Here is a 27,707-nt window from a genome sequence, read left to right as displayed (position 1 = left end):
CCCTCGGGCTATCCCCCCTGCTCCTCCTTCTCTCCTGCGTGTCCTTCCCCTTTCGCTCCCGCCCCGGCCTCGGTTCCCTTCCGCCCCGGTCTTGGCGGCAGCCTCCGCGCCATCCAGCAGCAGCCGAGAGCGGAGGGGGTCGGTGCGCCGCGGCGCAGTGATACGCGGAAGGCCGGAGAGGAGGCGCCAGCGCATAAAGGGTCGGCGGAGGGATGCGGTAGGAGCTGCGGCAGCGAGCTCCAGCGCAGCGGCCAGGGAGCAGCGCGCCAGCCCCGGCCGCCGCAGGCCCCCGCCCGCCGCCGCCTCCGGGGGGCCCCTTCCCCCTCCTTCCCTTCCCCCCCTTCTCTTTCTCCTTCCCCTCCCCCCTTTCCTTCCTTCTCTTCCCCCCCTCTTTTCTTCATCCGCGCCACCTCCGCGCTCCTCCTTCCCCCCCCTCCCCCTCGGAAAATAGTCCCCGCGGCTGCCCCCTCCCCGCCCGCCCCTCCTCGCCGCCTCGCGCACACAATGGCGCTGAAGAGAATCCACAAGGTAAGAGGAGGACCGGGCCGGGCCCCGCCGCCGCCCGCACCGCGCCCGCGTCCGCCTTATATAACCCGGCACGGCCGCCGCCGCCGCCGCCCCGGGCCCGCAGGATGAGCTGGTGGGTGGGGGAAAGGCCGGGCTTGGCCCTGCCTCGGAGGCGCGGGGACCCTTTGGGCCTGCCTGACGGTGGGGGGGAGCGCCCAGCTCCCGTCAGCGCTGCGGGCCCGGGAGGGTTTTGTGCGGTGCCCCCTCTCTCCCCCCCAGCTCTCACGGGGCCTTGCCCCGGGGCTCCCCCCACCCCCGCCACAGTCGCGGAGAGGCCGCGGTCGGGCTCTTCTGAAGCAACGTGGCCCCCAGGCCTGGGGCCGCGAGGGGGCGCCGGTGGCGGGGCCTGGGGGTGGGCAGCGGCCGTCGGCAGCTGCTGCGGCGGGGGGGAAGCGGGGGGGGGTCGGTGCGGGGAGCGGGACACGCGTGGGGACAGCGGAGGAGGAGCCCAGGAAGCGGGAACCCGCCCGCACTGCAAGTTCTGGCGTGGCCGGGGCGGGAGCTCCGCGGTGAAAGGTCCTTGTCCTCCCTCTTCGGGGAGCGCAGCGCTTGTCACCGCCGGCCGCAGCGGTGCTGTTTGGTGTTCAATGGAGCCGATGCTGCTCCACAGCCGGAGTCAGCTGGAGGCTCACAGGGAGAGGCAGACGAGGTGCCTGCTCCCGAAGCAGGAGGGTGTTGGTTGGTGTCTGCCTCATTCAGGACAGCGCTGCTGCTGAGCCCCCTGAGGGCTGGAAACTGTACTTTGCTCCATCATCGTTCTGTCTCCTACCTGGAAAAAGAGGGTTATTGCAGTACACTTCCATTGCCTTGGTGAGTCAGGCAGGGAATTTATATCCTCTTCCTCACTAAATGTGTAGTTGTCTGTTTGGAGCCTCCCTGCGAGGCTCAGGTGTAGCCATCAGCTCAGTCAGAGGGTGTCTGGTCTCCATTGCTATGTAAATCTGGTTTTGGACTAGAACCAGATGCGAATCCAGTACTTGATATGTAAGATCAGTGTGGCAGCTCTGTTTTGCCCCGTGTGCAGTGTTGGACTGTGTGTTAACCTCTTTGCTTTGCTTGTAGGTTATCTTGAAGTTTGGGTAAAGCTTCGTATGTCATACTGACTCAAATTAAAGATGAGGTGGAGAAGAAAATAGGAGAGCTTGAAGGCTTGTGTTTCCTTGAGGAGTAGGTAGAGGTGGGAAGGGAGGATTTGGAGTATCATTTTTGTCTACTGGAGTTTCCAGATGAGTGTGTGGTAGTGGGTTACGTAAGGAAGTTGTGCTCTGGCTGAGTATCACTTGTCTGCAACACTGGTACTCGGTGATACCCAGTACACTGCAATGTCTGCTGAAGGGGGGTCAGTTTGGCGGGGGGGATGCATGGGTAGCGTGAGGCTTTAGTGGGGAGGGTCTGGTTTCTATTGGGAAGCACGAATGCTGCTTTAGTAGAGTTTAGTGCATGCTGGTGTTCAGCATTCAACACTCTTGAGTCATTGTTTCTAGTCTGTGGCTTTGAACAGGAGAGAAGCTGAATATGTTGAGTCTTTGTTACCGTTGGGTTCTTGTGGACTGTGACTCTGTGCTACTTGTGAGAGATGAAGGATCCTGAGGGATAATGGGAACTGTATGAGGTTTGGAGAGTGCTCAAAGCCTTGGGGAAGTGGCAAGAGCATTGCCAAAGCAGTTGTGTATATGGAGCCCTGCAAAATCCCAAGTGTTTCAGTGGAGTAAATGTGGTGGCTGTTGAGGAGGTGATGAGGCTATAGGCAACATATCCAACCAAGTATGTGAAGGGAAATAAACCCACTTACTCTGGTGCTTTACCAGTTAGATGGGAGTTAAGCTACAGGCTAGAAAGGAGCACTCTTGAGTTACTGTGGCTGCCTCTTAACTACTTCAGCGGGAGTCACTCTCTGTTTACACTCCAGCTATTTTAAGCCTATGGAGAGGTTAGTATCCTCTTGTTTTTGTTCTGGTGTCTGTGTGAAGTGACCAGCCCTGCCAGGACAATAGGGGGATGGGGAGTGTCTGACCTTTGCTGTTGCACCTTGTGGCAGGAACAAAAGCCTGCAAAATGTGGATGGAGTGGAAATAATCCCGGTAGACTTGAGCACAAAGAAGCAATGGGAAGGAAGGCTGCTGCTCAGGCATTGTTAGAGGGTGTTCTCAGTCTTTTTCAGGTCTCAAGCTTGCCACTGCTTCTTGTGCTGGGGCAGTTTGGGTTTGATGCTCGACCACAGACTGTGAGGTTTTCTCCCAGCTCTTTGTGTCCTTGGGTAGTACAGGGATGAGAACTTGGAAAAAAGCAGAAAATCCCAAGAGTAAACATTTAATACAGTGTTACCTGAAATGGCCTCTTGCACGTTGAACTCTTCTGGGCTGGCAGAGGGGCAGGACAAGGAGTTCTTAGTGGCTGTAAGTAGTGTTGGGGTGTGAAGCAGAGCAGGAGCCCTGGGGTCTGTCCCAGTGTGTCGCTGGTCTCTCTTGGGGTTGTCCAGAGACTCAAGATGTGTCCACGTGAAGCAGCAGCTGTTCTTTAAGCAGATGCTCCAAAAAAGCTCAGGACTTGAGGTCTGCTATGGGGTTGCTGCCTGTGTTGTTCACTGCAGTCTTTCAGCAGTGAGCTCAGGCACTTCCTGATTTGCAGGTCTCAAACTTGGAACTCTTGTCTTGTGAGATATGTTTGGGGTGTAAGTAATGACACCAACCACAAGTGTGGGGGTAACAGGGAAGGACAGCTTCACTGTTACTTTTATATATACATAATGATCTATTTTGATGGATATCTGTTATAAGAAGTGCCATGAGAAGCCGTGCAGGGGCAGGATGGGGCATGACACTGGAGGACCGTAGCCAGTGGCTTCCATTTCAGGATTTGGGCTGAAACAAATTGAGTTCAGCACATCCCCATGTATGTGGCTTATCTTTAGGAAATGCATTACCTGGTGTGATATGCCACAGTTACCTGTGACCGGGTAACTGGGGCACTGCTGGGAGATCACTGAATGAGAGAGCAAGTAAAAGCTGAGTTCACTGTCTTCTATGGGCTGCTCAGTAGGAAATTGGTGGACCTGACAAATTCCTAGAATCGCAGACTGGTTTGTGTTGGAAGGGACCTTAAAGCTCATCTGGCTCCAACCCTCTGCCATGAGCAGGGACACCTTCCACTAGAGCAGGTTGCTCTAACTGCGAACCTGGCCTCAGCACCCTCACAGGGAAGAGCTTCTGCCTAAGAGCTCATCTCAGTCTCCCCTCTGGCAGGTTAAAGCCATTCCCCTTGGCCTCTTCCTTACAGGCCCTTGTCCAAAGCCCCTCTCCAGGTTTCTTGTGGCCCCTTTAGGCACTGGAGCTGCTCTAAGGTCTCCCCTTCAGGAGCCTTCTCTTCTCCAGGCTGACCCAGCCCAGCTCTCTCAGCCTGGCTCCAGAGCAGAGCTGCTCCAGCCCTCACAGCATCTCCATGGCCTCCTCTGGGCTCACTCCAACAGCTCCACGTCCCTCTTGTGCTGTTGCCCCAGAGCTGGATCCTGTTTCCCCAGGACTGCAGGGGGGTTGTCTCTGCAGAGCACAGCAGAGGGGGCGAATCCACTCCCTGAACTGCTGCTCACGCTCTGGGGGTGCAGCCGAGCACACGGAGGGGTTCTGGGCTCAAGCGCACACTGAAGCCGGGTCATGGGGAGCTTCTTGCCGAAATCCCCAAATCCTCCTCAGGGCTGCTCCATCCAGTCTTCCCCAGCCTGTACAGCAAGAGGGAATGGGACATGGGAAGTTGTGCTTCAGCCCTGCTGAAGTAAAATGCTTTCTTGCAGCAGAGTGGTGGTTTATAATGTAGAGACCCAAACAGCATGTAGTGCTTTGCAGAACTGAACTATATATTCCACAGTGATATCCTTGTTCACTGCAGAAGATGATGGACTTGCCTGTATCCCAGAGCTGCTTGACCTGAGATGCTACAGCATCACTTTATCTGACCCCTGCCCCTGTCTGGGCTGTGTCAGGGTGCTTGGTAGATAGAGCAGTGTTGATGATGGTATGTGTGTTACCTGTGCTGAGCAGGGCTGGTGTTTCTGTGCCTGTAGCTTTACAGTAGCTGGGGGAACAATGTGGTGCTTCCATTCCGGCCTCTTGCTGTGTTCGAGGAGCTGCCAGCGCAGCCCATCTGTGTCCAATCTCTTGTGTGTCCCTAGTACACAGAGTATTAGTGGAGCTTCTCTTGGCCAGCCAAAGCATTTGATACTTGGATTTTACCCCACGCGTAAGTTACACTTTGCTCTTCCTGCTGTTCAGGCTTTAACAAAGCAAAAGTGAAAGGTGACAGTTACATCAGAGCTTGTTTCTAACCTGTACTTTGCTTATTGCTGTATTTCATGCAGTTTGACTCTTCCTGTGCTGCTCACCTTCCCTCTATCCTTGACTTCTGTAGAATCCTGAAAGAAGTCACTCAGTGGATTTCAAGCATTGAAAAAGCAGATTTTGTCAAAGGGGAAAGGATTCATGTCTTTATGAAGACTCAGATGCTTCTGCTCACAGGGATAGGAGCCTTAGAATGCAGATGCTCTGGAATCACATGAGTCTTGTAGACCAGGAGAGCACCTGTGGGTGGTGTGACCTTGGTGTGAGCTTGGCAAGTAGAGTGGAATGTGTGGTGGGTTCAAGGCCTAGATTCCATGTTGCTTGGCAGTGCTCTGGTGAGGGCTGCTATCAGTTCATAGCTAAGTGGCTGGAAGCTCCTTTTTGGTTGGCTAAGTCCTGATTTCATAACACAGCACTTCACAGGAGGGGGTCAGGGGCTTCAGGCAGATAAACTTGAAGTCAGATTAAAAGCTTGTTTCACTTATAGCTGCAACCTGAGGTGAAGATTGGGCTTATAATCAAGCTAATGATGTGGTCCCTGAGTAAATTACACTTTGAAACCAGTTCAAGCTGGAGTAGGGATGAAAGACTGTGGAGCCCAAGCTGGAAGGCCTTTGGATAATGTCTGGCTCTTTGGAGGTGCTCAGCTGGTGTGCAGGACTATGTCTGGGGTCTCTGCTGTCTCCCAGCATTGTTGCCACTGACTACTAAAGGGTGCTGATGTTTTACTTGCTCAGTAGGCTGCCCGATGATTGCAAGTTACATTAGTTATTCTTTCTGAAGGCTGTATTAGCATTCATTAATCCTTAAAACCAGTCCTTATCTTCTGGCCAGAGCAGCTCTTATCCAGGAGTGTGTTAGATGGGGGAGAATTGTTGTCTGGAGGGATGAACTTGAGCTTCTTCAACAAATAGCTTTGCAGTTTACAGTTAATTAAAGCTTGATTATAACCTGAAATGTGCAGGGTTAACGTTTAAAGTAGGGCTTCAAATATTTGTGTTTCAAGTGCTTTAAAAACTTCTTGTGCACCTACCTGAGCAAGATGCAATTTGAATGCCATGTGCTGGCTGCTGGGAGGTGCTGCTGGGAGAAGGTGATGTGGGTCTGGGTGAGATGTGGCACTGGGTGTCCTATATGCCCTTGAGGCCTCACAGATGCTTCTCATGAGGGGGTCTGTGGCATGATCTGAGAATCACGCTCATGCTCGCCAGAGCTCATGCTCTGGAGGTGCAGCCCAGCACATAGGAGGAGTTCTGATATCAAGTACACACTGAAGCTGGGTCATGGGGATCTTCTCATCACCCGGCATCTCCAAGTCCTTTTTCTTAAGGCTGCTCTCAATGCAGTTTCCCCCTTCTTTGTGTTTGCCAAATGAGATTCCAGGAAAAGGCTTTCCTGGAAGCCTTGTGTAGGAGTTTGTTTTGTTAGGAACTTAGGAACACAATTAAATCTGTTTTTAGACCTAAATAGCAGTTTCTTGTGTGAATTATTTAGCTTTCAGTGTACTGGTTCATGGGTGTGATGCTGGTGGTTTCACTCAGCTTGGCCTTTGGGTGAGACACCTGGACCTTTGCTTTGCTTCCACTTCCTCATTTTTGCTGAGGAACTAACACATACTTTGAACTGTGAGATGGATCGAGTTCATGCTATGATGTGCAGCAGTGGCCCAGCACAAGGGTGTTTTGCTGTAGGGGAGGTGGCAGAAATGGTGAGCTCTGTAGGTTGGCTTTGCAGCCTCATGGTGAGGTCACCTCCTGGGAGCTGAGAGCTCAAACTGAGACTTCAGCTAAAGGCCACGTGAGTCTTCACTTTTAAGTTCCTAAAGCAAAACCTTCTGCATGTGCTTAAGGCTCAGAAGCTGTCCTGAATGGAACCAACTGTGGCTTTCTTCAGGCCTTGGCTTAAAATCAGCATTGTCAAGATCAGACTTGATCATTGACCAGAGCACAGGCCTTGCAGCTTCGGGTCTGATTCATGTAGTAATAGAATCAGCCTGCTTTGGGTTGGAAGGGACCTTAAAGCTCATCCAGTTCCAACCTCGTGCCGTGGCAGGACACCTTCCACTATAGCAGGTTGCTCCAAGCCCTCTCCAACCCAGTGCCAGGGATGGGGTAGCCACAGCTTCTCTGGGCACCCTGTGCCAGCGCCTCAGCATCCTCACAGGGAAGAACTTCTGGCTGATGTCTTATGGCTGGTTTGTAGATGATACCAAAGTGTCTTTGACTCCTCAACATATTCTGAGTTCTTGTTTTCCTCTGGGCTTGGTTGTTGTGAGTTACAAACCAGCTGGTCTCAATATCCCCCAGCAAGTTCTGGAAGCAAAGACCTTGCCAGCTCTGGTGGTGTGCTTGCAGGACCTTGGAGGCTGCACAGGAGTTTCCAAAAGGCAAAATGCCCTCTTTGTCAGATGCAAGAGCTTGGCACTGTGCTGCAGCACCAGCTGCTCCTCTGCATTTGTGCCTGGGTCTGTGCAGTTACCATTCCTGCTCTGAAACCTGGCTCTGCAGGTCTGACAGGTGAGTGAGCATCTGAGCAGCTCTTTAAAGCAGTCATGTGTACCCTGCAAGAGCTCCAGCGATGTGCTCATCTCTTGGGTGTGCAGAGGCACTGCTGTGGCTGATACCTGTGCTCCAGAGGTGGCTTGTGCTGGTAAAACTATTACATTGTCACCCAGGTTGCTGGTTCTGCCAAAACTGAGGGTGTTTGTATTGCAGGGCCTAGAATTGAGGGGTGTTGCTAAACTTCTCCAATGTGAGGAGCTTAAAGCCAGGAATGCGCCATCTGCATTTATAGAGCAGAACCTGAAATGCAGCCACAGGTGGGTGCAGTGTCACTGAGACAAGTGGTGTGAGTTTGTTGTAAGTCATCTCTTCCCAGGGAGCTGCTGTATGCAGCCGCAGAAAACCTAAGTATTCCTTCTAACTGGAAGTGAAGAGAGAGAAATAGTATTTGGATGAGAAACAAGTCTGCTACTGCCTGAACTTAATTGTTACCTCTGCTGCAGTTGTGAGACTTAGCTTGGGTACCACTGAAGGTGTGTTGTGCCATCCAGTCTGGTGGAGCAGTGGGATGGAGGGTGTCAGAGCAGCTTTGGGGCTGTGTATTCTACCAGCTGGTAGTAGGGAACGGCCCTGCTGGGTTCTTAAACATAATCCATAGTAGGTTGTGATCCTGCATGGAAAATGTGGGTTTAGTTGTATTCCTGAGGCTAGTGTTGTGTTTATGCATAAAACAGGAGTGAGGGGATTGAGAACAGCTAAGGAAGGGAGGTTTAGATGTGGGGGTTTTCATAGCTGTGTTTGGAGCTTTGAATACTGTAGGATTAAGTTATTTTTCCCGGAAGATTGGAGTCAAGTCGCATTTGGGAGAGGACTGTACTATCTCTACACCTTCAGAAGGAGCAGGGCTGCTTTTTGGTGTTCATACCCATATTTCCACATTGATGCATGTGGACACTCACTTCATTCTGTATGGCCATACCTGGACTGCCCATGAAAGGGGGTGTGTGGCCTTCAGGTGCTGGCTGTGTGCGTCACTGGGTGCTGTTCATTTGCTGCATGGGCTGTCTCTTGGCCTGCTGAAGCACATCACAGGCCTGGCTGCTGCTCTGTGGTTTTGAGACTGGTGCTGACTTAAAAGCTTCTGTAGCACATGCACTTTTCTGGGTGGAGGGTGTTCTGTTGCCGAGGGTGATACTTGATCTATTTAATGTTCTGGAGGTAAACCAGAGGTGTGCAGTGGGTGAAGTGTGCTGGTGGTGGGGAATGAGGGGGCGTGACTGATCTCCATGCTACCATGTACTTGCAACCAGGAGGTAAAGAGGGGATCCTATTTAGCTAATGTTGGCTACTCTGAATTGCCATGTATAACTGACAAACTCCTAAGAGCTTTCCTCCTTTGGAGGGTATCTGGAGGTGCTCTTCACATTCAGGAGGCTTTTCAGCAGGTGCTGCATGCTTAGTGTCTGCTCCTGTCTGGGTCCATGCTGAACCGTAAAGTGTGGGAGCAAGCTTTACTTCGGTCAGCGCTGGGAGGAGCACAAGGCAAGCTTCAGCAGTCTGGGGTCAAGTCAGGAGGCTTTCAGATGGGCTTCTCAGAAGTTGGGAGCTGCTGAGAGCAAACCCAAGCTGTGTCTGCTCTGCAGTAGTCATGGCATGGGGAGCTTTATCTCTATTGCAAGACAGTCTGGGGGACTGTATACTGAGGGGGAAATCCTGAGGTTACCTGTTTGCTGTGGAGCAGTGTTCCTGTCTTGTGACAGAAGAGGGTTTGGTTAGTGGTGACCTCCCAGTTCTTGGGAAGTAGAAGCTGGAACTCCAAGAGATCATCTGTTCATGAGCTGGAGCCACCCTGGAGCTGTTCCAGGGCAGGGGATAAAATCAGGCTGATGCTGAGGTGTTGGATTGAGGCCATCTTCGCTCTTAGAGATTGTAGGATATGTAACACCTTGGGAGTACTGGGATCTCCTAAGTTCTACTTTCAGTGAAAGCAAACCTGACAGACCCTATGGCTTGGTAAGGATTGTTGTGACTTAATACTGTGTGGAATCCTGGAGAGTTAACTGAGGCATGTGCCAAATGTATTACCTGGGTTTAAAATGCACCTTTGTTTCCTGGGCTATTAGTTTTGTGGTTTCAGGAAACTCAGCATTTTGAGCTTCATGGTCATGAGCAGGAGTGATGGCCAGAGTGCCACCAGTAGTTGCTTTAGTGCTAACATAACTGTTGTGTTTTTCAGGAGTTGAATGACCTGGCACGTGATCCTCCAGCACAGTGTTCAGCAGGGCCTGTTGGTGATGACAGTAAGTATGTTACTATCAGCAACCCGCTGGCTCTGACTTCCTCCTTCTAAGATGGGATGTCCAGTTCCTGAGGAAGGAGAACCCTACTGTTGCTTTTGGTTAAAGTACTAGATCCCCCTCCTCATACTAATCTTAACTGTATTGCCCTTCTGTATCTAACACCTTCCTGTGTATCACTGGAGATCTGTGTTACTTCCATGTTATTGAGAGCTCTGTGCACTGAGAACATCTTAAATTGCACCTTTAGAATTAACTATTCTGGCACTCACAGGATGTGATGCTACTGCACTTCAGTAGCTCTGGGTCCCAACCAGCTGCACACAGCTTCTGAGCTACTTTGATGTCCGAACTGAGTGTGGTGTGGTCACATCCTGTAGAAGTAAAGCAATCTACTCCTAGCACTAGATGCTACCACAGCAAGGTCAGGGTTAACTGTATTTTATGAGGAGTTAGTTAACACTGCGTTGTAAGAGGGTTACATGCAGTCCTTGTTGTAAGAGGTTAAAATATGAATGGCAGGAAAAAGTAAATTACACCTTGACTCATGAAGACATGTTAGATTAATTTATTTATTATTAATTTTTAGGCAGGTTTTCACTAAACTTGGAGTTCTGTTTGTGGCTTTCTCCATAAGCAAAATCAGAATGTCTGCACTGCAGAATCCCAGACTGGTTTGTGTTGGAAGGGACCTTAAAGCTGATCCAGTTCCAACCCCCTGCCACGAGCAGGGACACCTTCCACTAAAGCAGGTTGCTCCAAGCCCTGTCCAACCTGGCCTTGAACACTGCCAAATCCTGCTTTGGTTTGGACCCAGCTGCTTAGGTATGAGATAAGGAGGCTCCACCTGCACTTCCGAAAGCACGCAGTGCTCTTATGTGCAAGATCTGTGCTCAGCTCAGTTGGTCCTGCCAGCTTCCATGTAAGGGTAGCCTGGGACCGTATCTGGCCATTCCCGTGATCACCTGGTGTGCGATTTGAAGTTGTTCTGTCCCTTTGAAGCTGAGGAGCTGTGTTAAAGAATAACAGGGTTTTTTTGTTTCTTTGGGTTTTTTTCCTGCTTTAAAGTCCTGCCCTGACTTTTTTTAACTCACTGGTTTATAGCAAGAAGATCTGCTGTCATCTTAGAATCACAGAATGGTTTGGGTTGTAAAGGACCTTAAGATCATCTAGTTCCAACCCACTGCCATGGGCAGGGACACGTTCTTGTGCATGTGTTTTTTTTCCTAGGGAGGAAGGCAAGACTTGACTTAATGGTGTTTACATGGATGCTCCATGATGTTAGTTGTAGGTGATGTGCACCACTATGCTTTGATGAGCTGTGAGTAAGGCAACTTAATTGCTGCCTTGTGCTTTATGGTGGTTTTCTGGGAGAGGCTTTTAAAGTGCAGTGGCTTTGCAAGCTCAATGCTCTCCTCTATGTTAACCAGGACCTTTTACTTTCTGGTGAACTACTTTTTATAGCAGCGTTAAACTCTTGGTCATAGCTTAGGTGAGCAAGATCAGTGGGATGTTTTCAGGGAAGCAGAACACTTGTAAATTCATCTTGTGCTTTATAACTTGACCATGAGCCCTGAGGTGGATTCAGGTACCTGCATTGGCACTTAATGCATAAAATACCTGAGATCAGGGAATCATAGTATCCCAGACTAGTTTGGGTTGAAGGGACCTTAAAGCTCATCCAGCTCCAACCCCCTGCCACGGGCAGGGACACCTTCCACTAGAGCAGGTTGCTCCAAGCCCCTGTGTCCAACCTGGCCTTGAACACTGCCAGGGATGGGGCAGCCACAGCTTCTCTGTGTACCCTGTGCCAGCGCCTCAGCACCCTCACAGGGAAGAACTTCTGCCTAAGAGCTCATCTCAGTCTCCATTCTGGCAGGTTAAAGCCATTCCCCTTGTCTTGTTGCTACAGTTCCTGAAGAGTCCCTCTGCAGCGTCCTTGTAGGCCTCCTTCAGATACTGGAATGTGTTTATGCTCTTTCTCATAGCAGCGCTGCTGTGTAGAAAATGCTCCTTAAGAGCACTTGGAAGCTTTGTCTGGGATGCATAGAACTTGCTGTGTGATGTGGGCTCTCTGACAAGTGTGCTGTTAGTGAAGAATTCAAGCTCATGAATAGGGGATATTTAAGTAGGAAAACCCTCTAACTAAGCACAAATTGCTCTAAGCTATGGTATCTTTTCTAAAAGAAAAAAATTAGCTGCCAAGATCTTTCTGAATCATTTCTGAACTCTTTAGAAGTGCTGAAGTGTTATAGAAATGTGCACATTTCTATAGATACCTAGGATAGGTTAAAAAAGGCACTTGAAATCTGAGAATGAGAGCACTGAAAGGAGTGCAGACAGGACTGAGAGGTAGAAGCTGTGGCTTTGAGGGCTTTAGCAGTAGTGTCAAACTGCCTCTGGTTACTGCTCAGCATAGTTCTGCTTTCCAAATAGTATCTCAAAGAAACTGATAGGTTCATGGAAGAGAAAAGACCAAGTTGTAGAGCCAGTATGGGGCAAGTGTCCTTTGTTCCATGATAAAACTACTTTGCAGTTTCTGAAGACTTCTCAAAGGTGATGGAGACAGAGCTTGTCTGGAAGAGGTGGTAATGTAGGTTGGTGAATGCTTATAATGAAAAGTTACTACAGAATTCAGAAAGCCTTAAAGTTATATTCATTTCTGTTCCTCATGCCATCTTTCTGAAGGATCTCTAATGAAGGACTTTGACTACTGAACACAGCACTGAGTGTGTGGCAGTGGATAACAGAGGCAGCAACAGAAAGGTACCTTTTCAGAGTCCCTGTGCTGCCTGGTCAGAATGCCAGTCCTCAGAGTTCAAAGTGCTCACTGCACTTGTCCTGGATGTTTGGAGTCATCTAAAGCTGAGGTTAGACAGCACTTCCCTTGAGTCTGGAATGGAGCTGGGGGGGAATCCAAACCAACCACCCTTCTGGCTTGTGAAATGCTCAGATTTACTGTGAATATGTTTTTCTTTCTGGCTGCTCCTTGGATTTTAGACAGTAGTTGGTTATACTGGTTTCTCAGAGTGCAGGGCTGTGCAGGTTAAGGTCCTGTGCTTTGTGAATCTTACAGCATCTGCTGAAGCCTTTGAAATTCCTGGTGGTTTTCCGGTGATTAGCCACAACCTTCACTGCTGGGTTTCTGCTGCCCCTGTGTCCTCTTGTTCCAGGTTTCTCGGTGTCCTGCTACAGGTGGTGGGGACTTGCTGTGAAGCTGCCTGAGCCCTTTTAAAATGGGTGAACACTACATAAGAACACATGGGACCCCAGAATGGTTTGGGTTGGAAGGGACCTTAAAGCTCATCCAGTTCCAGCCCCTGCCACAGGCAGGGACACCTTCCACTAGAGCAGCTTGCTCCAAGCCCCTATGTCCAACCTGGCCTTGAACACTGCCAGGGATGGGGCAGCCACAGCTTCTCTGGGCACCCTGTGCCAGTGCCTCAGCACCCTCACAGGGAAGAGCTTCTGCCTAAGAGCTCATCACAGTCTCCCCTCTGGCAGGTTAAAGCCATTCCCCTTGTCCTGTCCCTGCAGGCCCTTGTTCAAAGCCCCTCTGCAGCTTTCTTGTAGCCCCCTTAGGCACTGGGAGCTGCTCTAAGATCTCCCTAGTGCCTTCTCTTCTCCATAAACCCCTGTCTTGATTTCCTGACTGTAGAAAGTAGTTTTTCAGGAGCTACCTGGTGTTATCAGTTGCAATACCCTTTGTACCAAACCTCCTGCTCTAACCAAATGCTCTTCTCTCCTTGCCTCAGCAGGGCCGTTCCTGTTCTGCTTTTCCTCCCTTCCTTGTATGAGATCACTCCCATGTATGGGAGTATGTATATTATGCCTGTATCACTTGTAATTACAACCTGCTCGAGTAGAACAAGCAGTGCCACTCTGGGCCAGAGCTACTTTTGGCCAAGGCAGTCCTGGAGGCTATAGACACCAGTTGGAAGTTAAGTACAGAGCTGCAACTCTGTGGCTTGAAGACTCACCTTGCAACAACTGAAGTCTTGTGTACAGTTCCCCAGAGGGAAATTTCCCATGGTGCTAGTTCACAACTCATCTATTACGTTGATGCTCCTTGCGCAGGCTAATGTTAGAGCCTTTGGAGAACACCAAGAACTTCTGCCGTGCCTCATACGGATTAACAGCTTTGATTGTTTTCCTTGTGTTCTGCAGCATAACGACATTCTCCACGAACCTTCTGTATTACCACATTAAGATGTTCTCTTGGACAGATGCATACGAGTGAGACTTGATTTTTGTCCATTTAATCTGAAGTGCTTAACCCTGGTCCCCAGTGTTGAATGGAGACCATCAGTCCTGAATTCTCTTAAGCCTTGTATTGCTTCCTGCTGCTTTCATGACATCTTGAGGCCTCTGTGGAGGCTAAACTTCAAGATTCAGTCAAGATACCACTGGCTTAGGTTATATCTTTAGATATGGTACATACAAAGCTTAGGCTAACTTTCCATTTGGCTATGTATCCGTGTAGGAGACATCCTACCTAACAAAGGTGTGAGGTCATGCTTGCTCCAAGAGGGCAGTTGTTGGAAATGTGGCTTTGATTCTGGTGTTTCATTGGAAATGACAACTCTGAACTCACAATTCTGAGGGTTGAAAAGCTGACTCCTCTCTGCCTGGATGTGTTTTGTAGGGGATTGTTTTGCAGGGCACATGTGTGAGGTACCACAGCAATCTCAGAAAGTGTGGAGCAAGTGGCTGTGGAGTGTTGGGTACTTCACTCTGTTTAATTCTCTGGCTTGCTTCCTGCAGCCTTTCAGAAGGCTTTGTTTTTAAAATGGGCTTTTCTGTGCTGCTTTGTCTGGAAGAAAGTAGTTCATTACTTGAGCTTCTCCAAACTGAAGTAAATCTTTCTCTTTTGCAGTGTTCCATTGGCAAGCTACAATAATGGGACCAGTAAGTATAAGAGAATTGATGTTCCTAGCTCTTTCTGATGAGCCTTCTTGTACTAACTCCTTAACCTGCAATGATTCTTTCTCACTAACAGAATGACAGTCCCTATCAAGGTGGAGTATTCTTCTTGACAATTCACTTCCCAACAGATTATCCCTTCAAACCACCTAAGGTGAGTGCCTTGTGCTGGAAATCTTTTATTGCTGTGTGGTGTCGTGTATATTTGTGAGCCTACACTGAAATTCTCCTTCTTCTGCAGGTTGCATTTACGACAAGAATCTATCATCCAAATATTAACAGTAATGGCAGCATTTGTCTTGATATTCTACGATCACAGTGGTCCCCAGCACTAACTATTTCAAAAGGTACTTCCATTGCTCATTGGATTTTACTCTGCTGAAGTAATTTTTTCACTTGGATTTAGAATGTAAAACGTGCTTCTGTCTCCTGAGTTCCATAGTCTTGTCACCTCACCTCAGGGTCTGAACACTCTTAGCTTAAAGCCAGAGATTAAACCTGGCCTATGTGAATGGAAGATTGCAAACCAAGCAAAGGCTGGAGGCGAACAGCTGTGGCTTTGAAAACACCACTAAAGCTGCTTGGTTCTTGGTTATCTTAAGGGGAACATCAGAACTCCATGTTGGTCACTTTCTAACAGAGCTTTCAATGACAGGGACTACTAAAACACACATTAAAACTTAACTAGCTTGCACTGTCTTAATATTCAGCTAAAAACATCTTGGTCCCTGTGAGCTCTGTTAGCTTGTGTGGCACTGAAATCCATCCTTTGCCTGCTAGAGCAGTATTCATGTTTAATGTAAATAGGAGGCTTTAAACACCTTGAAAGAAGACCTGGGTTTGCTTTTTACTGATTTTTTTTTTTTTCTGGCTGTTGAAACTGTAGATCAAACTGTGGCTATTGAGGACTAGTTTTGGATCTCTCTGCATGGACCATGCATTCTATTTCATAGCTTCACAGTGTCTTTGTAACCAAATACTGCAGTTACCCGATTTAATTACAGTATCCTCCTCATGGTGTTGCAGCCGTGTGAGGCTGTCCTGTTGCTTGTAATTCTTCTCTCCAGCCACATGTGATGTTCCTGGAGACTTCTTGGTTCAGACAGATGGCTCCTGATGCCCCTCTCTTGGACGTCATAACTAGCTCCCTTTTACTGAGCTCATGGATGCCCCAACCTTCTCTGTTCAGCTAAAGGCTTCAATTTATAGAAATGGATGGAAAGGCAAAAGAGTATTTTGAGGTGTGTGATGTCAGTGAATCTGCTCATGCGTGAAGCTGAAAGTCTTCACCGTGAGTTGAAAGAGCTGAAAAAATGGTGTCAGAAAAGGGGGAACGATTGCCAGGGTGACACAGCTTTCCTTGCAGGCGCTTCCTATCAGGTACTGGCTACTGTTAGAAAGAAGCATTAAGTTAGTACTAAGCCCTGACATCCATTGGGTAGATTGCTGTGTGACTCATTAGAGTGCCATAGTTGGAGGCGTGTAATGTGTCTTGTTTCAGAGAGACTGAAATGACTGTATAGGCATGTTTGAAGATACTGGAAGACTGGAATTAGGAGAGTTGGAAGATGGGGTAAAGAACTTAAGAGGCTAGTTAAGGGCATCAGTGGACTGCCTATGAATGGCTGTTAGCTTTAATCCTACAATGTTTTGGGTTGGAAGGGAGCTTAAAGCTCGTCCAGTTCCAACCCCATGCCATGGGCAGGGACACCTTCCACTAGAGCAGGTTGCTCCAAGCTCTGTCCATTGTGGCCTTGAACACTGCCAGGGATGGTACACCCCTCACAAAATAGGTCTAAACTTTAATTCTGTAACCTAGATACAGTTGGGATGTGCTTTTAAAATCTCCTGTTTTCTGCCTTGAACTCCTTTTTTGTCTTCCTCAAACTGTATCCTTATGGCTTAGTTGGTTTAAGCCATGGGATCAGTGTGGCCTTTCTGTGCTGCTTCTTGGCGGAAAGACTGAGAAATCACATCAGTGCTACTTCATCATCCCAGTTAAGCGGGTAAAGGTGTGGTCTTGGCTGCTTACACTCTGGAGGATAGTGGGTTGCTCCCAAAGGCTGTGCCTTGGGAACCTGCACTGTTTGCTGGGAAAGGTATTGCAGGCCTGAGCTTGGGGGCTATGAGCAGTTCTATTTCAGACCACTACGTAAAGAAGGAACTTTTCCCTTTGTGAACTTGCTTACAGAGGGAAAGCTCTTGGCCAGGGTATTAGAGGTGACTGCATCTTGGGGTCTTGTTTTGTCTCTCAGTGTTTGTCCCTCCTAGGCCTGTTAAAACAGGTTCTGAAGCATTGGGAGTCTCAGTAGAATAGCTAAATTCCTTGTATTAATTCTGGAGTAAGTGTTCCTTAAAGAATACTTAGTGGAGAATAAATAATCTCAAAATACAGCCTTAACCACGCCTTGGTGGTTAATTTAAACTCCAAAGCTTAAGCAGAATGTGTAGGCTTAAAAATGTTACCTCAAAGTCTGCATAAATAGGAATCCCGGTTGCCTTTAACAGGAGAATAGAGAGGTTTAACACAATTTCAACTGTTGTCAGCCATTTTTGGGGAAATCCAGCTTGCTTTTGCTTTTGGTGGGTGGATGGGCAAGAGTTAACACTGAACTTGAGTAGTTCTCCAGTAAAGATCGGGCTGACTTACTCTGTCCTGTCCCCACTTCTCCCCACTGTGCTTTATAACTCAGGAGTCTGTGTGGCGTTCACACTACTCAAACTCTTCCATGCCCAGTGCAGTGGTAATTTTCTGTGGTGCTCCTCTTAGAGGTGTTAGAAGTGGCTTCACCAAGACATACTGGGTGGGAATTCCCAAGTACCCAGCAACCTGACTGAACTTGCTTGGCATGGCTTTGTCACATAACATGGACCAGTCTTTCCACATATACTGAGTTAGGGCTCTAAGGGAAACTTTAATTCTTGTAGTCCACATCTCTTGCACCTTCAGTGTAGCTGCTTGGGTGGCTTCCCAGGGATGCTGCCTTTGCTGGAGAGGAGGTTGCACTAGAGGAGTATTGCTGGCAGATGGATGGAAGTGATTCTTTTCCTCTGCTTGGCACTGGTGAGGCTGTACCTGGAGCATCTGTCCAGTGCTTGGCTCCCCAGAACATGACATTGGGAAGAGCCCAGTGAAGAGTCATGAACATGAAGATTCTGGAGCATCTCCCATTGTGAGGACAGGCTGAGAGAGTGGGGACTGCTCAGCCTGAAGAGGCTCAGGGGTTCCTGTTGATGTGTATATATATAAATACTTGAAGGCGCAGGGATGACAGAGCCAGACTCTGCTCAGTGCAGGGTAACAGGGCAAGAGGTAATAGACACACACAGGAGGGTCCCTCTGAGCATCAGGAAACCCTGAGCACTGGCACAGGTTGCCTTGGGAGGTTGTGGGGTCTCCCACATTGGAGATACTTAAAAGCCATCTGGGCTGGTCATGGGCAACCTGTTTAAGCTGACTCTGCTTGAGCTGGGGCGGTTGGACAGGATGATCTCTAGAAGACCCTTCCAACCTCAGCCAGTTTATGATGCACTGGGCAAAACTTAACCCTTCTCTCTTGTCACCAGAAATTGTTGAACTGACTTAGCAGGAATTCAAGTTGCTGTGAAGCAAGAAGTTTAACCTGCTCAGATTTAAAGGTACACTTCTGTAGAGTAGATAAGATTGCTAGAAGAGTTTGAAATGGGGCTGTCATTAAGAAATAGGATTTTACCCAAGCAGAGTCTGGAGTTGTTGGAGTTTACTCGGATGCATCTTGCCCATTCGTAGTTGGAAGGCAGTCATTTGGTCCTTAGCACATGAACTTGCTGGGCAGTGCTGTGTTCAGTCCTGATTTAATGGTACAAGCTTCATGCTTGTCAGCACTGGTACTTTGACAAGTCTGTGCCTCAAAAGCTTCAAGGGTCTGGGGCCTGGAACTGCAAAGCAGTGATTGGAAAGGCAGAGACACTTCCCATGAGTCAGGATTCCTAGTTTTGAGGGATAGAGATGTAAGTGGCAGTGGACTGTGATGGGGAGGCTCTTGGCTGTCAGGCTGCTGATGTAGATGCTGATGTAGTAGAGGAAGAATCTCAGCTGGGGTGAGAAGTAGGACAGCAGGATAAGGCCTTGGAAACAGTATTAAGAGTTGCTCAGCAGCAGGGATGTGTCCAAAGCTCAGATCTATGCTAGCAGAGATGTTTCATAATCTCCAGAGTACTGGGCTCCATTAAACCTGAGCTGACAGACCTTGTTACTTTCATATTCAGAAATGTGGCTGGATGAGCTGGATTGCAAAGCCCAGCTCTGTCTATTGGAGCCTGGGGCCTGATCTCCAGGGGGGTGACAAATTGCTCTCCATAGAAAAAACTTAGTGGTTAATACTTGTCATTCACCTGGGACAGTGCAGGCAGGATGGGCTACCTCAGTACTGAGAACTGATGATACTGCCATGGTGGTAAGGAACTGATACTGCCCTGTTTTATCTGGCCTCCTGTATGGCAGTGTATGAGATTTTGATCATATGGTGAGGCACTGGCATAGAGAAGCTGTGACTGCCCCGTTCCTGGCAGTGTTCAAGGCCAGGCTGGACAGGAGTTGGAGAAACCTGCTGTAGCGGAGGGTGTCCCTGCCTGTGGCAGGGGTTGGAACTGGATGAGCTTTAAGGTCCCTTCCAGCACAAACCAGTCTGGGATTCTGTTACTATTATTCACCACCTGATGACAGGTACACAGCCTGACTCAAGCAGTGATCTGGCCCTTTTGGATAAGTTTCCCCTAGTTTTTATGTTCGGCATGATATGCTGTGGTATGGAATATCCCTTTGGCTAGTTTCGGTCAGGTGTCCTGCCTCTGCTCCCGCTTGGCTTTTTGTGCCACTCCTCACTGGCAGAGCATGAGACACTGAAAAGTATTCGATCAGGCTAAGCACCACTGAGCACAACTAAAATGTGGGTCTGTTATCAGTATTAGTCTCAGGCTTAAAGCCAGAACACAGCTCTGCACCAGCTACTAGGAAGAAGATGAACCCTATCCCAGCCTAAACCAGGACAGCATGGTGGGGAAGTAAAACAAAGCAAACCCAATTTTGGAATGAAAGGGAGCTTTCAGCTGGCAATGTTTTAAGCTGCTTAATATTTTCCAACAGACTGGACTACATTGACAGTGAAGAGCAGAGAAATAACTCTGTACTTGAACCCATGGGAAGTGAAATATATTTGTTTTGCTAGTACTGATAAAAATTCAAACTTAAATCTTGAACAGTGCACACTTGTGCTGCTGTGTTCCTTCCAGTGAGACTCAAAGGGATGTTGTCAGACTATTGCCACTGAAGCAGCTTTACCAGTGGCCATGCAGGATGAGCAGGACAAGGTGTAAAACAGCATTACGTACTCACAGGGACTTGTCCAACCTGATCCTGCGGTTAGAAAATTTTATTTGTGAACTACTTTTTAATTGTCATCTTCTAATGCTGGAGTCATTTGACTTGGAAATGACAAGGTTTTGCAATGGAATTAGTTGCAGTAATACTTGATGCAGAAGGTGGTGGTCTGGTGACTATTCTATACTGTTTAGTTACTGTGATGCATCAAAGAACTCCTTATACACAGCTGACCTTATTAAGGATTACATCCTCTTTCCTCTTGCACTGAGCTCCTTAAACTCCGTAAGTTACCTTGTTCTAAGGGGGCTTTTGTAGTGAGCTGGAGGCTGCTTGTGTTGATTGGTCTATAACACATGTATATGTGCAGCGCTGTGGTGGGAATCCTCAGGAGAGAAACTTCCTGAATATAAGTTGGACAAATAGCTGGGCTCAGCAGGCTCTTAAAATTAAACCATTTTAGATAACTCAATGTTTTTCATGCTGAGGCTATACAGATAAAAAGGGAAAGATGTGAAAGTAAGAGCAAGGGTGATGGAAAGTCAGAATGGTTTGGGTTGGAAGGGCCCTTAAAGCTCATCCAGTTCCAGCCCCCTGCCACGGGCAGGAACACCTTCTACTAGAGCAGGTTGCTCCAAACCCTGTCCAACCTGGCCCTGAGCACTGCCAGGGATGGGGCAGCCACAGCTTCTCTGGGCACCCTGTGCCAGTGCCTCAGCACCCTCACAGGGAAGAAGGCTTTTGATTAATGAAGACTTAGAAGACTCGCTGGGACCATTTTCATTTAATGTTTGGAGTGATTCTACTTACAAAATCAGTGAAGTGCTGAGGAATGAAATCTAGAAATGTTTTTGAAAGTGGTTAGATTGACAAAATTCATCAAAGGAGGTGTTTAGCTGCTGGTTAAGTTCTAACAAACCATAGCCTGTTTCTTTTATTAAGAAGTACCAGTGGCATCTTTATTTAATGGCCATCAGGTAGCAAGGATACACTCACATTGATACCTGTAAACCAAGAACTAAACCTCCAAGACTGGGACAGGGGTTATCCCTCCCTTTCTTCCCCTGCTTGAGGCAGACTTGCATCTTGCTGGACAAAACTGGTTTGTGGGCAGCATCATCTGCTCTGGAGGACACAAAGCAAGGCCTTGTTTATCCTGGTGCCCATGCTGACCAACAGCTGACCCACCACCTTGTCTGGTCAGTGCTTTGAAGAGATGTTGGGGTTTTGTGAGGCTGATGAGAGCTGCATGAGTAGGCACTCCCACCTGGTACCTTGAGTGATGGGGAAAGGGGCAGGATGGTAGTTATGGAGGACAGGGAGAACTGTACAGACTTGCAGCTTGGTTCTACTGCTAAAGGGTGATCAGTGTCATGGCAGGAGATTGGAACTAGATGATTTTGAGGTCCTTTCTGACGTAAACCATTCTGTGACCTTGTTCAGAAGAGTTCTTGGCTGTTCAAGAACTGTGGTAAGATAAAACTTGAGGGAGAGTTGAGGAGAATACTTTGGGTTTCCTGTGGTTTCTGTTGAAGAGGGGATGGATGGTGACTGTTTTACTTACCGGCTGGAGAAGCTTCAGTGACCAGAGCAGTGCAGTCTGACAAATATAAAGAAATGAGCTACAGGAAAGTAGCTGAAGAAATGATGGTTTTGAAGCTGAACTGTGTGGCAGCAGCTGGGTGTAAGATGGGACAGAGATTCCCATAGCTGAACACTAATGTGAGTTTTACTCAGCTTACATGAAGGGAGAACAGTGCTGAAGCTGATGAGAAGTACTACAGGTACTGACCAGGCTGTGTCCCTTCTAAAGACCAGCACTGCAGGACTAGTGGCTTGTACATGCTGCAGCACAAAATTGGTGTCTGGACGCTCTGAAGCTGTATTCTGAGAAGTGGCTGAATACATGGTCTGAGTGTCAGTGGATGGTAGAGAATAATGAAGCTCTTAACTCCCAAGTGTATGGGAGGAAATGAGGAGCAGGAGGAAGAGGAGGTTCTTCATTCTAGAACAAAAAATATGTTCACTTACATCAGGAACAATTTATTACTAAACTTACTCTAAAAGCTTTTAACATGAAGTCAGTAATTCATTAGGGAAGGGGCTGCAGAACCCTTCAGGAAAAATACCCTTTGGAAAACCAAACTAACTGGGTGCTGGGTGCTCCCATCATTGCACAGTGGAAGTTGCTTTTTGTCCCACTTTAAAAACCATTTCCATTTCCAGTGAATTTCAGACTTCTTTTTCCTTTTCTCTCTGTCTGTTCTTTGGTTTGTGGCCTGTTTTAGCCTACCATAAAACCCACAAAAGAGTTCTGGGGTGGATGCTGTTCCCTTTCATTGTCAGCTGCTGCCTTTCAGCGCAGAGCTCTGCCTCCTGCTCTGCAACACAGTAGCAAGCAATGGAAGTTGAGCAGATTTCTGTTTAGTGCCTTCAAACTTTGAACTGCTGTCATCTCCAACTTGCTTGGAGGATGCTCTGTGACAGCTCTGCTCTTCTGCTGGTGGTGGAGGCACATATGGAGTGGCACTGTTTGCTTTTCTCTCAGCCTGTTTTAATCAATACAACGAATGTTTGGCGTTTCTTGGAGGGGGACAAAGATGTCCCTGACGTGCCTTGTGGAGTGTTGTCCCAATATGCTTTGCTTATAGCTTCCTGCCTTTACTTTGGTGTGAACGTAGGAATGTGCATGTGCTATTTGTGGCTTTGCAGGCAGCCTCCTGAGTCCTTACATGGAGGAAGGTTGACTCTGTGCCGAGCGGGATGTGGCTTCTGGGATACAGATAGCACATATTTATAGTGAAACTTGAAAGTTCAGGGCTTGGTGGTTGGCAGGAGTGCAGTAAGCTATGCTTGCTTGATTCATTTGGAATACTATAACACAGTTAATCCATCTCAACCTTTCTTATGCTTAGAAAATAATTGGATACGGTCTTTTCATTCTCTGCACGATGAGTGTTCTTGTAACTGTGAGCAGCTCATACCTCCTTCATCTCATTGGACCTGGCTGCTGTTTGACTCTTGGTGTTTCTGCAGGTCATTCACAGTGAGGTGGTTTAGGGAGAGGCTGAATTTCAGGTGCAAAAGCAAAGATGTTTTCTGGGGAGGCTTTCAGCCTCTGCCTTGTGATTTAAGGCTGTACTCAGCTTACACCTGTGCAGGAGATTACCTGTTGTGATAGCTAAAAACTCACGGCCATGCAGAGTTGCACAGTGAAATGGAAAGGATTTTTGTTCAGAATCACTTGGCTGTGTATGTGGCATCACTGCTCCTTGGCTGTTTGAAATGATGCTGATTGCTAGAGGGAAAGCCAGTGCATGGGCTGACTTCTGGAGGTGTCTTCAATTGCACTTAAACTCTAATTCAGTATCTTTCTCTTTTTCTCCCTAGTACTTTTGTCCATCTGTTCTCTGTTGTGTGATCCCAATCCAGATGATCCTTTAGTGCCTGAGATTGCACGGATCTACAAAACAGATAGAGAAAAGTGAGTATGGAAGCCAAAAAGCATGTAACGTGTGACAGAGCAGAACCCACACTTCAGTAGTAAAGGGGAGCTAAAAGGACCTGCTTCTGGGAAAAGAGTGCGAACTTTGGTTTGCCTTTTTCACTCTAACTGTGATCTCTTTAGAGATGCTTTTCTTCCCCCTGGGACTTGTAGTACCAGTATGTTAACAGCACTGCATTGTTGTAGGACAAAGGTGTATATGCCAGAAGTGAAGGGTGTAGAGGCCTTGTACTTGTGTGGTTTTATTGCTGCATCTTTGTTCCACACAATAGTCTTTCATTAGTGTTGTAGCAGTTAATTACAGGTTTGCTTGATTTAATGAAAATGGGAAGTGAGCAGTGCAAATCTGGTTGATCTGAAGCTTTGTGGTGATTTGCGACCAGCTTTGAACTTTTCCTGCCTGCTGTAACTCCACATAACCAGCAGAGGGAGAGCAAGTTACTCCAGTGGGAGTATTTCCACGGTCGCTATTGGTGATGGAATCATGCAGGCAAAGGAAGAACAAAAATACCATTTTGTCTTAATTTGACAACACAAGGGAAGAGCAAGTGGTGTAGAGGTGGGGTAGGAGGGCTCAGAGCTTCTCTGGAGTAAACAAAAAGAGTAGAGAGAACTCTAGTGCTGATGAGCACTTTGAAAGCACCAGCTTCCAGAGCATTGTAAGCACGTTTCTACCTCGCTGTTCCCTTCCGGATCTGATCAGTAGTGTTTATTTTCTGAAGCTACATGATCATCTGCGGAGAGCAAGGAAGGAAGGGAAAATGATCCGCAAACTTGCTTACTGCATACTTGAGAAGCAGTGTTAGAGGAGTTCATGCAGCCTGGTTTTAATGAGAGCTGCAAGAGAAGCAGTATGTATTGTGAGGCACAGCTGATGGTGACTGACAGCACTTAATGTATGCAGGGCTTTTTCCTTTTTTTTTTTTTTTCTCCCAAAATAGGGAAATTCAGTGCTTAAACATGAGTGGACTTGCTTCTTGAGTAGTCTCTGAACAGTGATGTGAAGGCAAGAGCATTTCTTAAAGTGTGTCAGGTTCTTTAAGCTAAAAAATGTGTACAGGCTAAATTGCAGCACAAGAGCCAGCTGTGCACATAGCTGGGAGACTTCTTGCTTAAGTTCTGCTTTTTCTTATTCTTTCTTAAGCTTTTTGTACAAATCCTTTACATAAGAATGGGATAAGAAGGTGTGACAACAGAAGGCAAGGTGTTTCTATTCTTATACAACAAGCTTTTAGCAGTACTGCTAACCACAACTGCTTTGTTTTACACATGGATCCTGAGGTGCTTCTACTAGTGGCTCTGGCTCTGAAGGGCATTTGGGTGGAAAAGCTACAGGTGATTTAGGAAATATTGTGCTTTCAGAATAAAACCAAATCCTGTTGGATAAATCACTGTATCCTGATAGCTATCAAAATGGCCAAATTCAACATGTAGCAAGAAACAAGGCTGATGGGGTTTGATAGCTGAGTAGGTACCAGGAACTTGGATTTAGTTTCCGAGGGAAGAAGAATGAGGTGGGACACATTAATCTCTTTTCCAGAGTGCCAGGTGCCTGCAGTAATAGCATCCTCAGGAATGCAGTGGTTGGGGGCTGGGGAAAGGTGCAGGTGAAGACTTCCTGAAGATACTCAGCTCTGTTTTATGGCTGGAGTCACGACCATCTGCTATCCCTGTTGTCAGTGGGACTGGTTACTTCTTTTCCATGAAGTACTGTGGGCTTTCTGCTTTCCTGTTTGCCTAATGTTTAGTTTGCTCTTACAAATTTATGCTGGAGAGAGTGTAAGCTCCTGGCACGTGTAGATTGCTGAGTTGAAATGCTGTTCATATGCTCTGTTGAGTAACTCCTCTCTTTGTACATGCAGGTACAACAGAATAGCTCGGGAATGGACTCAGAAGTATGCGATGTAATTAAAGAAATTATTGGATAACCTCTACAAATAAAGATAGGGGAACTCTGAAAGAGAAAGTCCTTTTGATTTCCATTTGACTGCTTTCTATGAGCCCACGCCTCATCTTCCCCTGTGCACATGTTTACCTGATACAGCAGTGCTGCGTGTTGTACATACTTGGAACAACAAAATAGAAATACTGTATTTCCCCGTACCAACATTGACTCCTAGCAGAGAAGTGTGTGTGTGAAAAGCTGGTTCTTCAGTCATAACTTTGTGAGCCTAAAAGCATTCCCTCTTGATTTAAATTGGGTAGTAAAATGTGACAGGAGAATGATGGTGGAGTTCAGATTTCTAGGGACAGTGTTGCTGGTCTGTGAAGGATTTTAAGTGGAATCCTTTTAAACTCATAAGTTATGAAAATCAAGGTGAAGAACTTGAAGCTGTTTCTGTATTCATTTTATTCTGAAGGACCTACACCTTAGGTAAATGTTATGACCAATGAGAGAAGCTGTACCCACATCCTGTGTTTAAGGTCTAAGTTTAACCGGTCACCATTTAAATGGATTGGAGCTATTAGTGCATCAAGTGATGTTGATTTGTTTCAACTCTCTCCCTTCCTTCATACTTCTTTTGGTTTGTATGTGGTTTCTCAGTTAATACCTAGCTAATAGCTCTTATTTTTTTCTTAAGTTTTTTAACTGCTTAGGTCTTTCTGGATGTAAGGGTAAAAATCCATTTGACAGACAAACTTGTGTGTATTTAAAGACCCAACTGCTCCCCTGGAGCTTGTACGTTCAAGAATGATTAATCTGTGTAATAAACTGATTACTACAGTCATTACATATAACTTTGTGTGAATAGGCTTTTACTTTTAAGAGCAGTTTGTTACAGGCTTAAAGCAAACTGGTGGATTTCTAAACCTCTTGCTTTGACCTATGGTTGAGTTTGAAGGCACGAAGCAGCTTGGCTTGATCCCCACGTGCACCTGGATGAGACAAACGTAAGCTTGAGCACTTCCATGAGATCAGGATGTGCCCTGTGCCAGGAACCTTGACTGTTAAACCAAATCAACAGTTCCCCTAACTGAGAACGAGTGACATTTTACAAAGCCTAATGGTATTATTCCCACTTGCATGGGACCTAACACAATGCATATGTACTGTAGGTAAGTGAAACCTTATGTAACTAAAATAATGGATGTAAAAGGGTAAAAAAGAAAAAACCTACCAAACACATCAGCACAAACTTTCATAAAAATGTAGCTTTTACAGAATTACTTTGCACTAAACATTTGCAAATGTTCATTCAGTTTGAAACTGTACTTGTATGTGTCTTTTTTTTTTCTTTTTTTTTTTTCTTTTTTTTTTTTTTTTGGAACAAAGTCTTCACTTTAGTGGAAAAAAAATGTAGTTTGGAACTTGTTTTCTTTGTCTACAAGTGTATTTGGCAGCAACGTTGGTGTGACAGTAGGTGAGTCTGCAAGTTGATCTCCTTCCTCTTATAGTAGAATTGTGAACAAAGCCATCGACTGAAGGAGAGGCTGTAGCCTCCAGCCCTCCAGCCACAAGGGTCTGTCCCACCCATTTCCAAATGCATCTTGACACTCTTGCACAAACAAGGAATAAATGTCCACTGCTTTTGGTCTAACTCTGTTCCGCTTGTCTCATCTCTCAATGGCCTCGTGTGCTCAGTGCTGGATGTAGGTGTGAGCAGCGTGTACTGGAGTCCTCTCACAGCGAGCTAGAGTCACCCAGGAGCTGTGTGCTTCGATGTGTGGGGATGGAGCAGAGCTTTCAGTGAGGAGAAATGGAGCATGTGGCCGTGTTCCCTGGCTGGTTGACACTGTGTAGGGGTGACAGCTCCAGGGGAGGGGAGGAACACTGCGTGCAGGAATGTCAGCTTGGGAATTGGATCATTATAAATCCTCCATGCTCTTGTGCTGTGCCCCAACGTGTTGCTGGCTTTACTGGTTTAGAAGCAGCTTGTGGCCTGTTGAAGAGTGGCTCTGGATAAAAACCTGTTGACAACAACTAGAGCGTGAGCTAGTCTAGTGCATCTTGGGTTTGTGCTAGCCTTTAACTGTCCCTGGCCTTGCCTGTCACTAAACTGTGCTAACATGCAGGGTAATGCTGCTGCTAGAGCCTCCCTGACCAAGGAGGAGAATGTGCATCAGCCATGGTGGAGTTGTGTTCCAGTGGTTTAGCAGTGGAGTCACTAGGTCCTTGCTTGGAGAATAGCTGAGAGGATGGGTTGGGGTGATTGCCAACCCTGCAGCACCCTGTTTGGTGAATTCTCCTTTTCTGCTTCACAAGTGAGTCACCCAAGAATGGTT

General features: G+C 47.3%; 1 protein-coding gene across 2 annotated transcripts; it reads left to right on the top strand.

Annotated features, from left to right (window-relative positions):
* On the top strand, positions 1 to 27,264 carry UBE2D2 (ubiquitin conjugating enzyme E2 D2). 2 transcript variants are annotated; one of them, XM_080627116.1, is made up of 7 exons: positions 1 to 528; positions 9,636 to 9,699; positions 14,573 to 14,604; positions 14,696 to 14,773; positions 14,861 to 14,966; positions 23,369 to 23,462; positions 25,346 to 27,259. In XM_080627116.1, exons 1-7 carry the CDS (start codon positions 505 to 507, stop codon positions 25,389 to 25,391), a joined length of 444 nt encoding a protein of 147 aa, XP_080483242.1. In that variant the 5' UTR covers positions 1 to 504; the 3' UTR covers positions 25,392 to 27,259. The 2 variants fall into 2 exon arrangements, with proteins under 2 accessions (XP_080483242.1, XP_080483241.1); XM_080627115.1 differs by lacking the exon at positions 1 to 528 and adding an exon at positions 13,864 to 13,932 and having other exon boundaries at positions 25,346 to 27,264.
* Positions 27,265 to 27,707: the final 443 nt, after the last annotated feature.

This window comes from Psittacula echo, assembly GCF_963264785.1.
Source record: "Psittacula echo genome assembly, chromosome: 11".
NCBI classification, from domain to species: Eukaryota; Metazoa; Chordata; class Aves; order Psittaciformes; family Psittacidae; genus Psittacula; species Psittacula echo.
This window is presented reverse-complemented; position numbering and strand designations above follow the sequence as displayed.

Bases quoted from the DNA above. Each gene is read 5' to 3' on its own strand.
- UBE2D2 (XM_080627116.1), top strand. From the start codon at position 505: ATGGCGCTGAAGAGAATCCACAAG. The intron at 9,700-14,572 runs GTAAGTATGTTA...TCTCTTTTGCAG, and splicing joins AGGGCCTGTTGGTGATGACA to TGTTCCATTGGCAAGCTACA. The intron at 23,463-25,345 runs GTGAGTATGGAA...TTGTACATGCAG, and splicing joins TACAAAACAGATAGAGAAAA to GTACAACAGAATAGCTCGGG.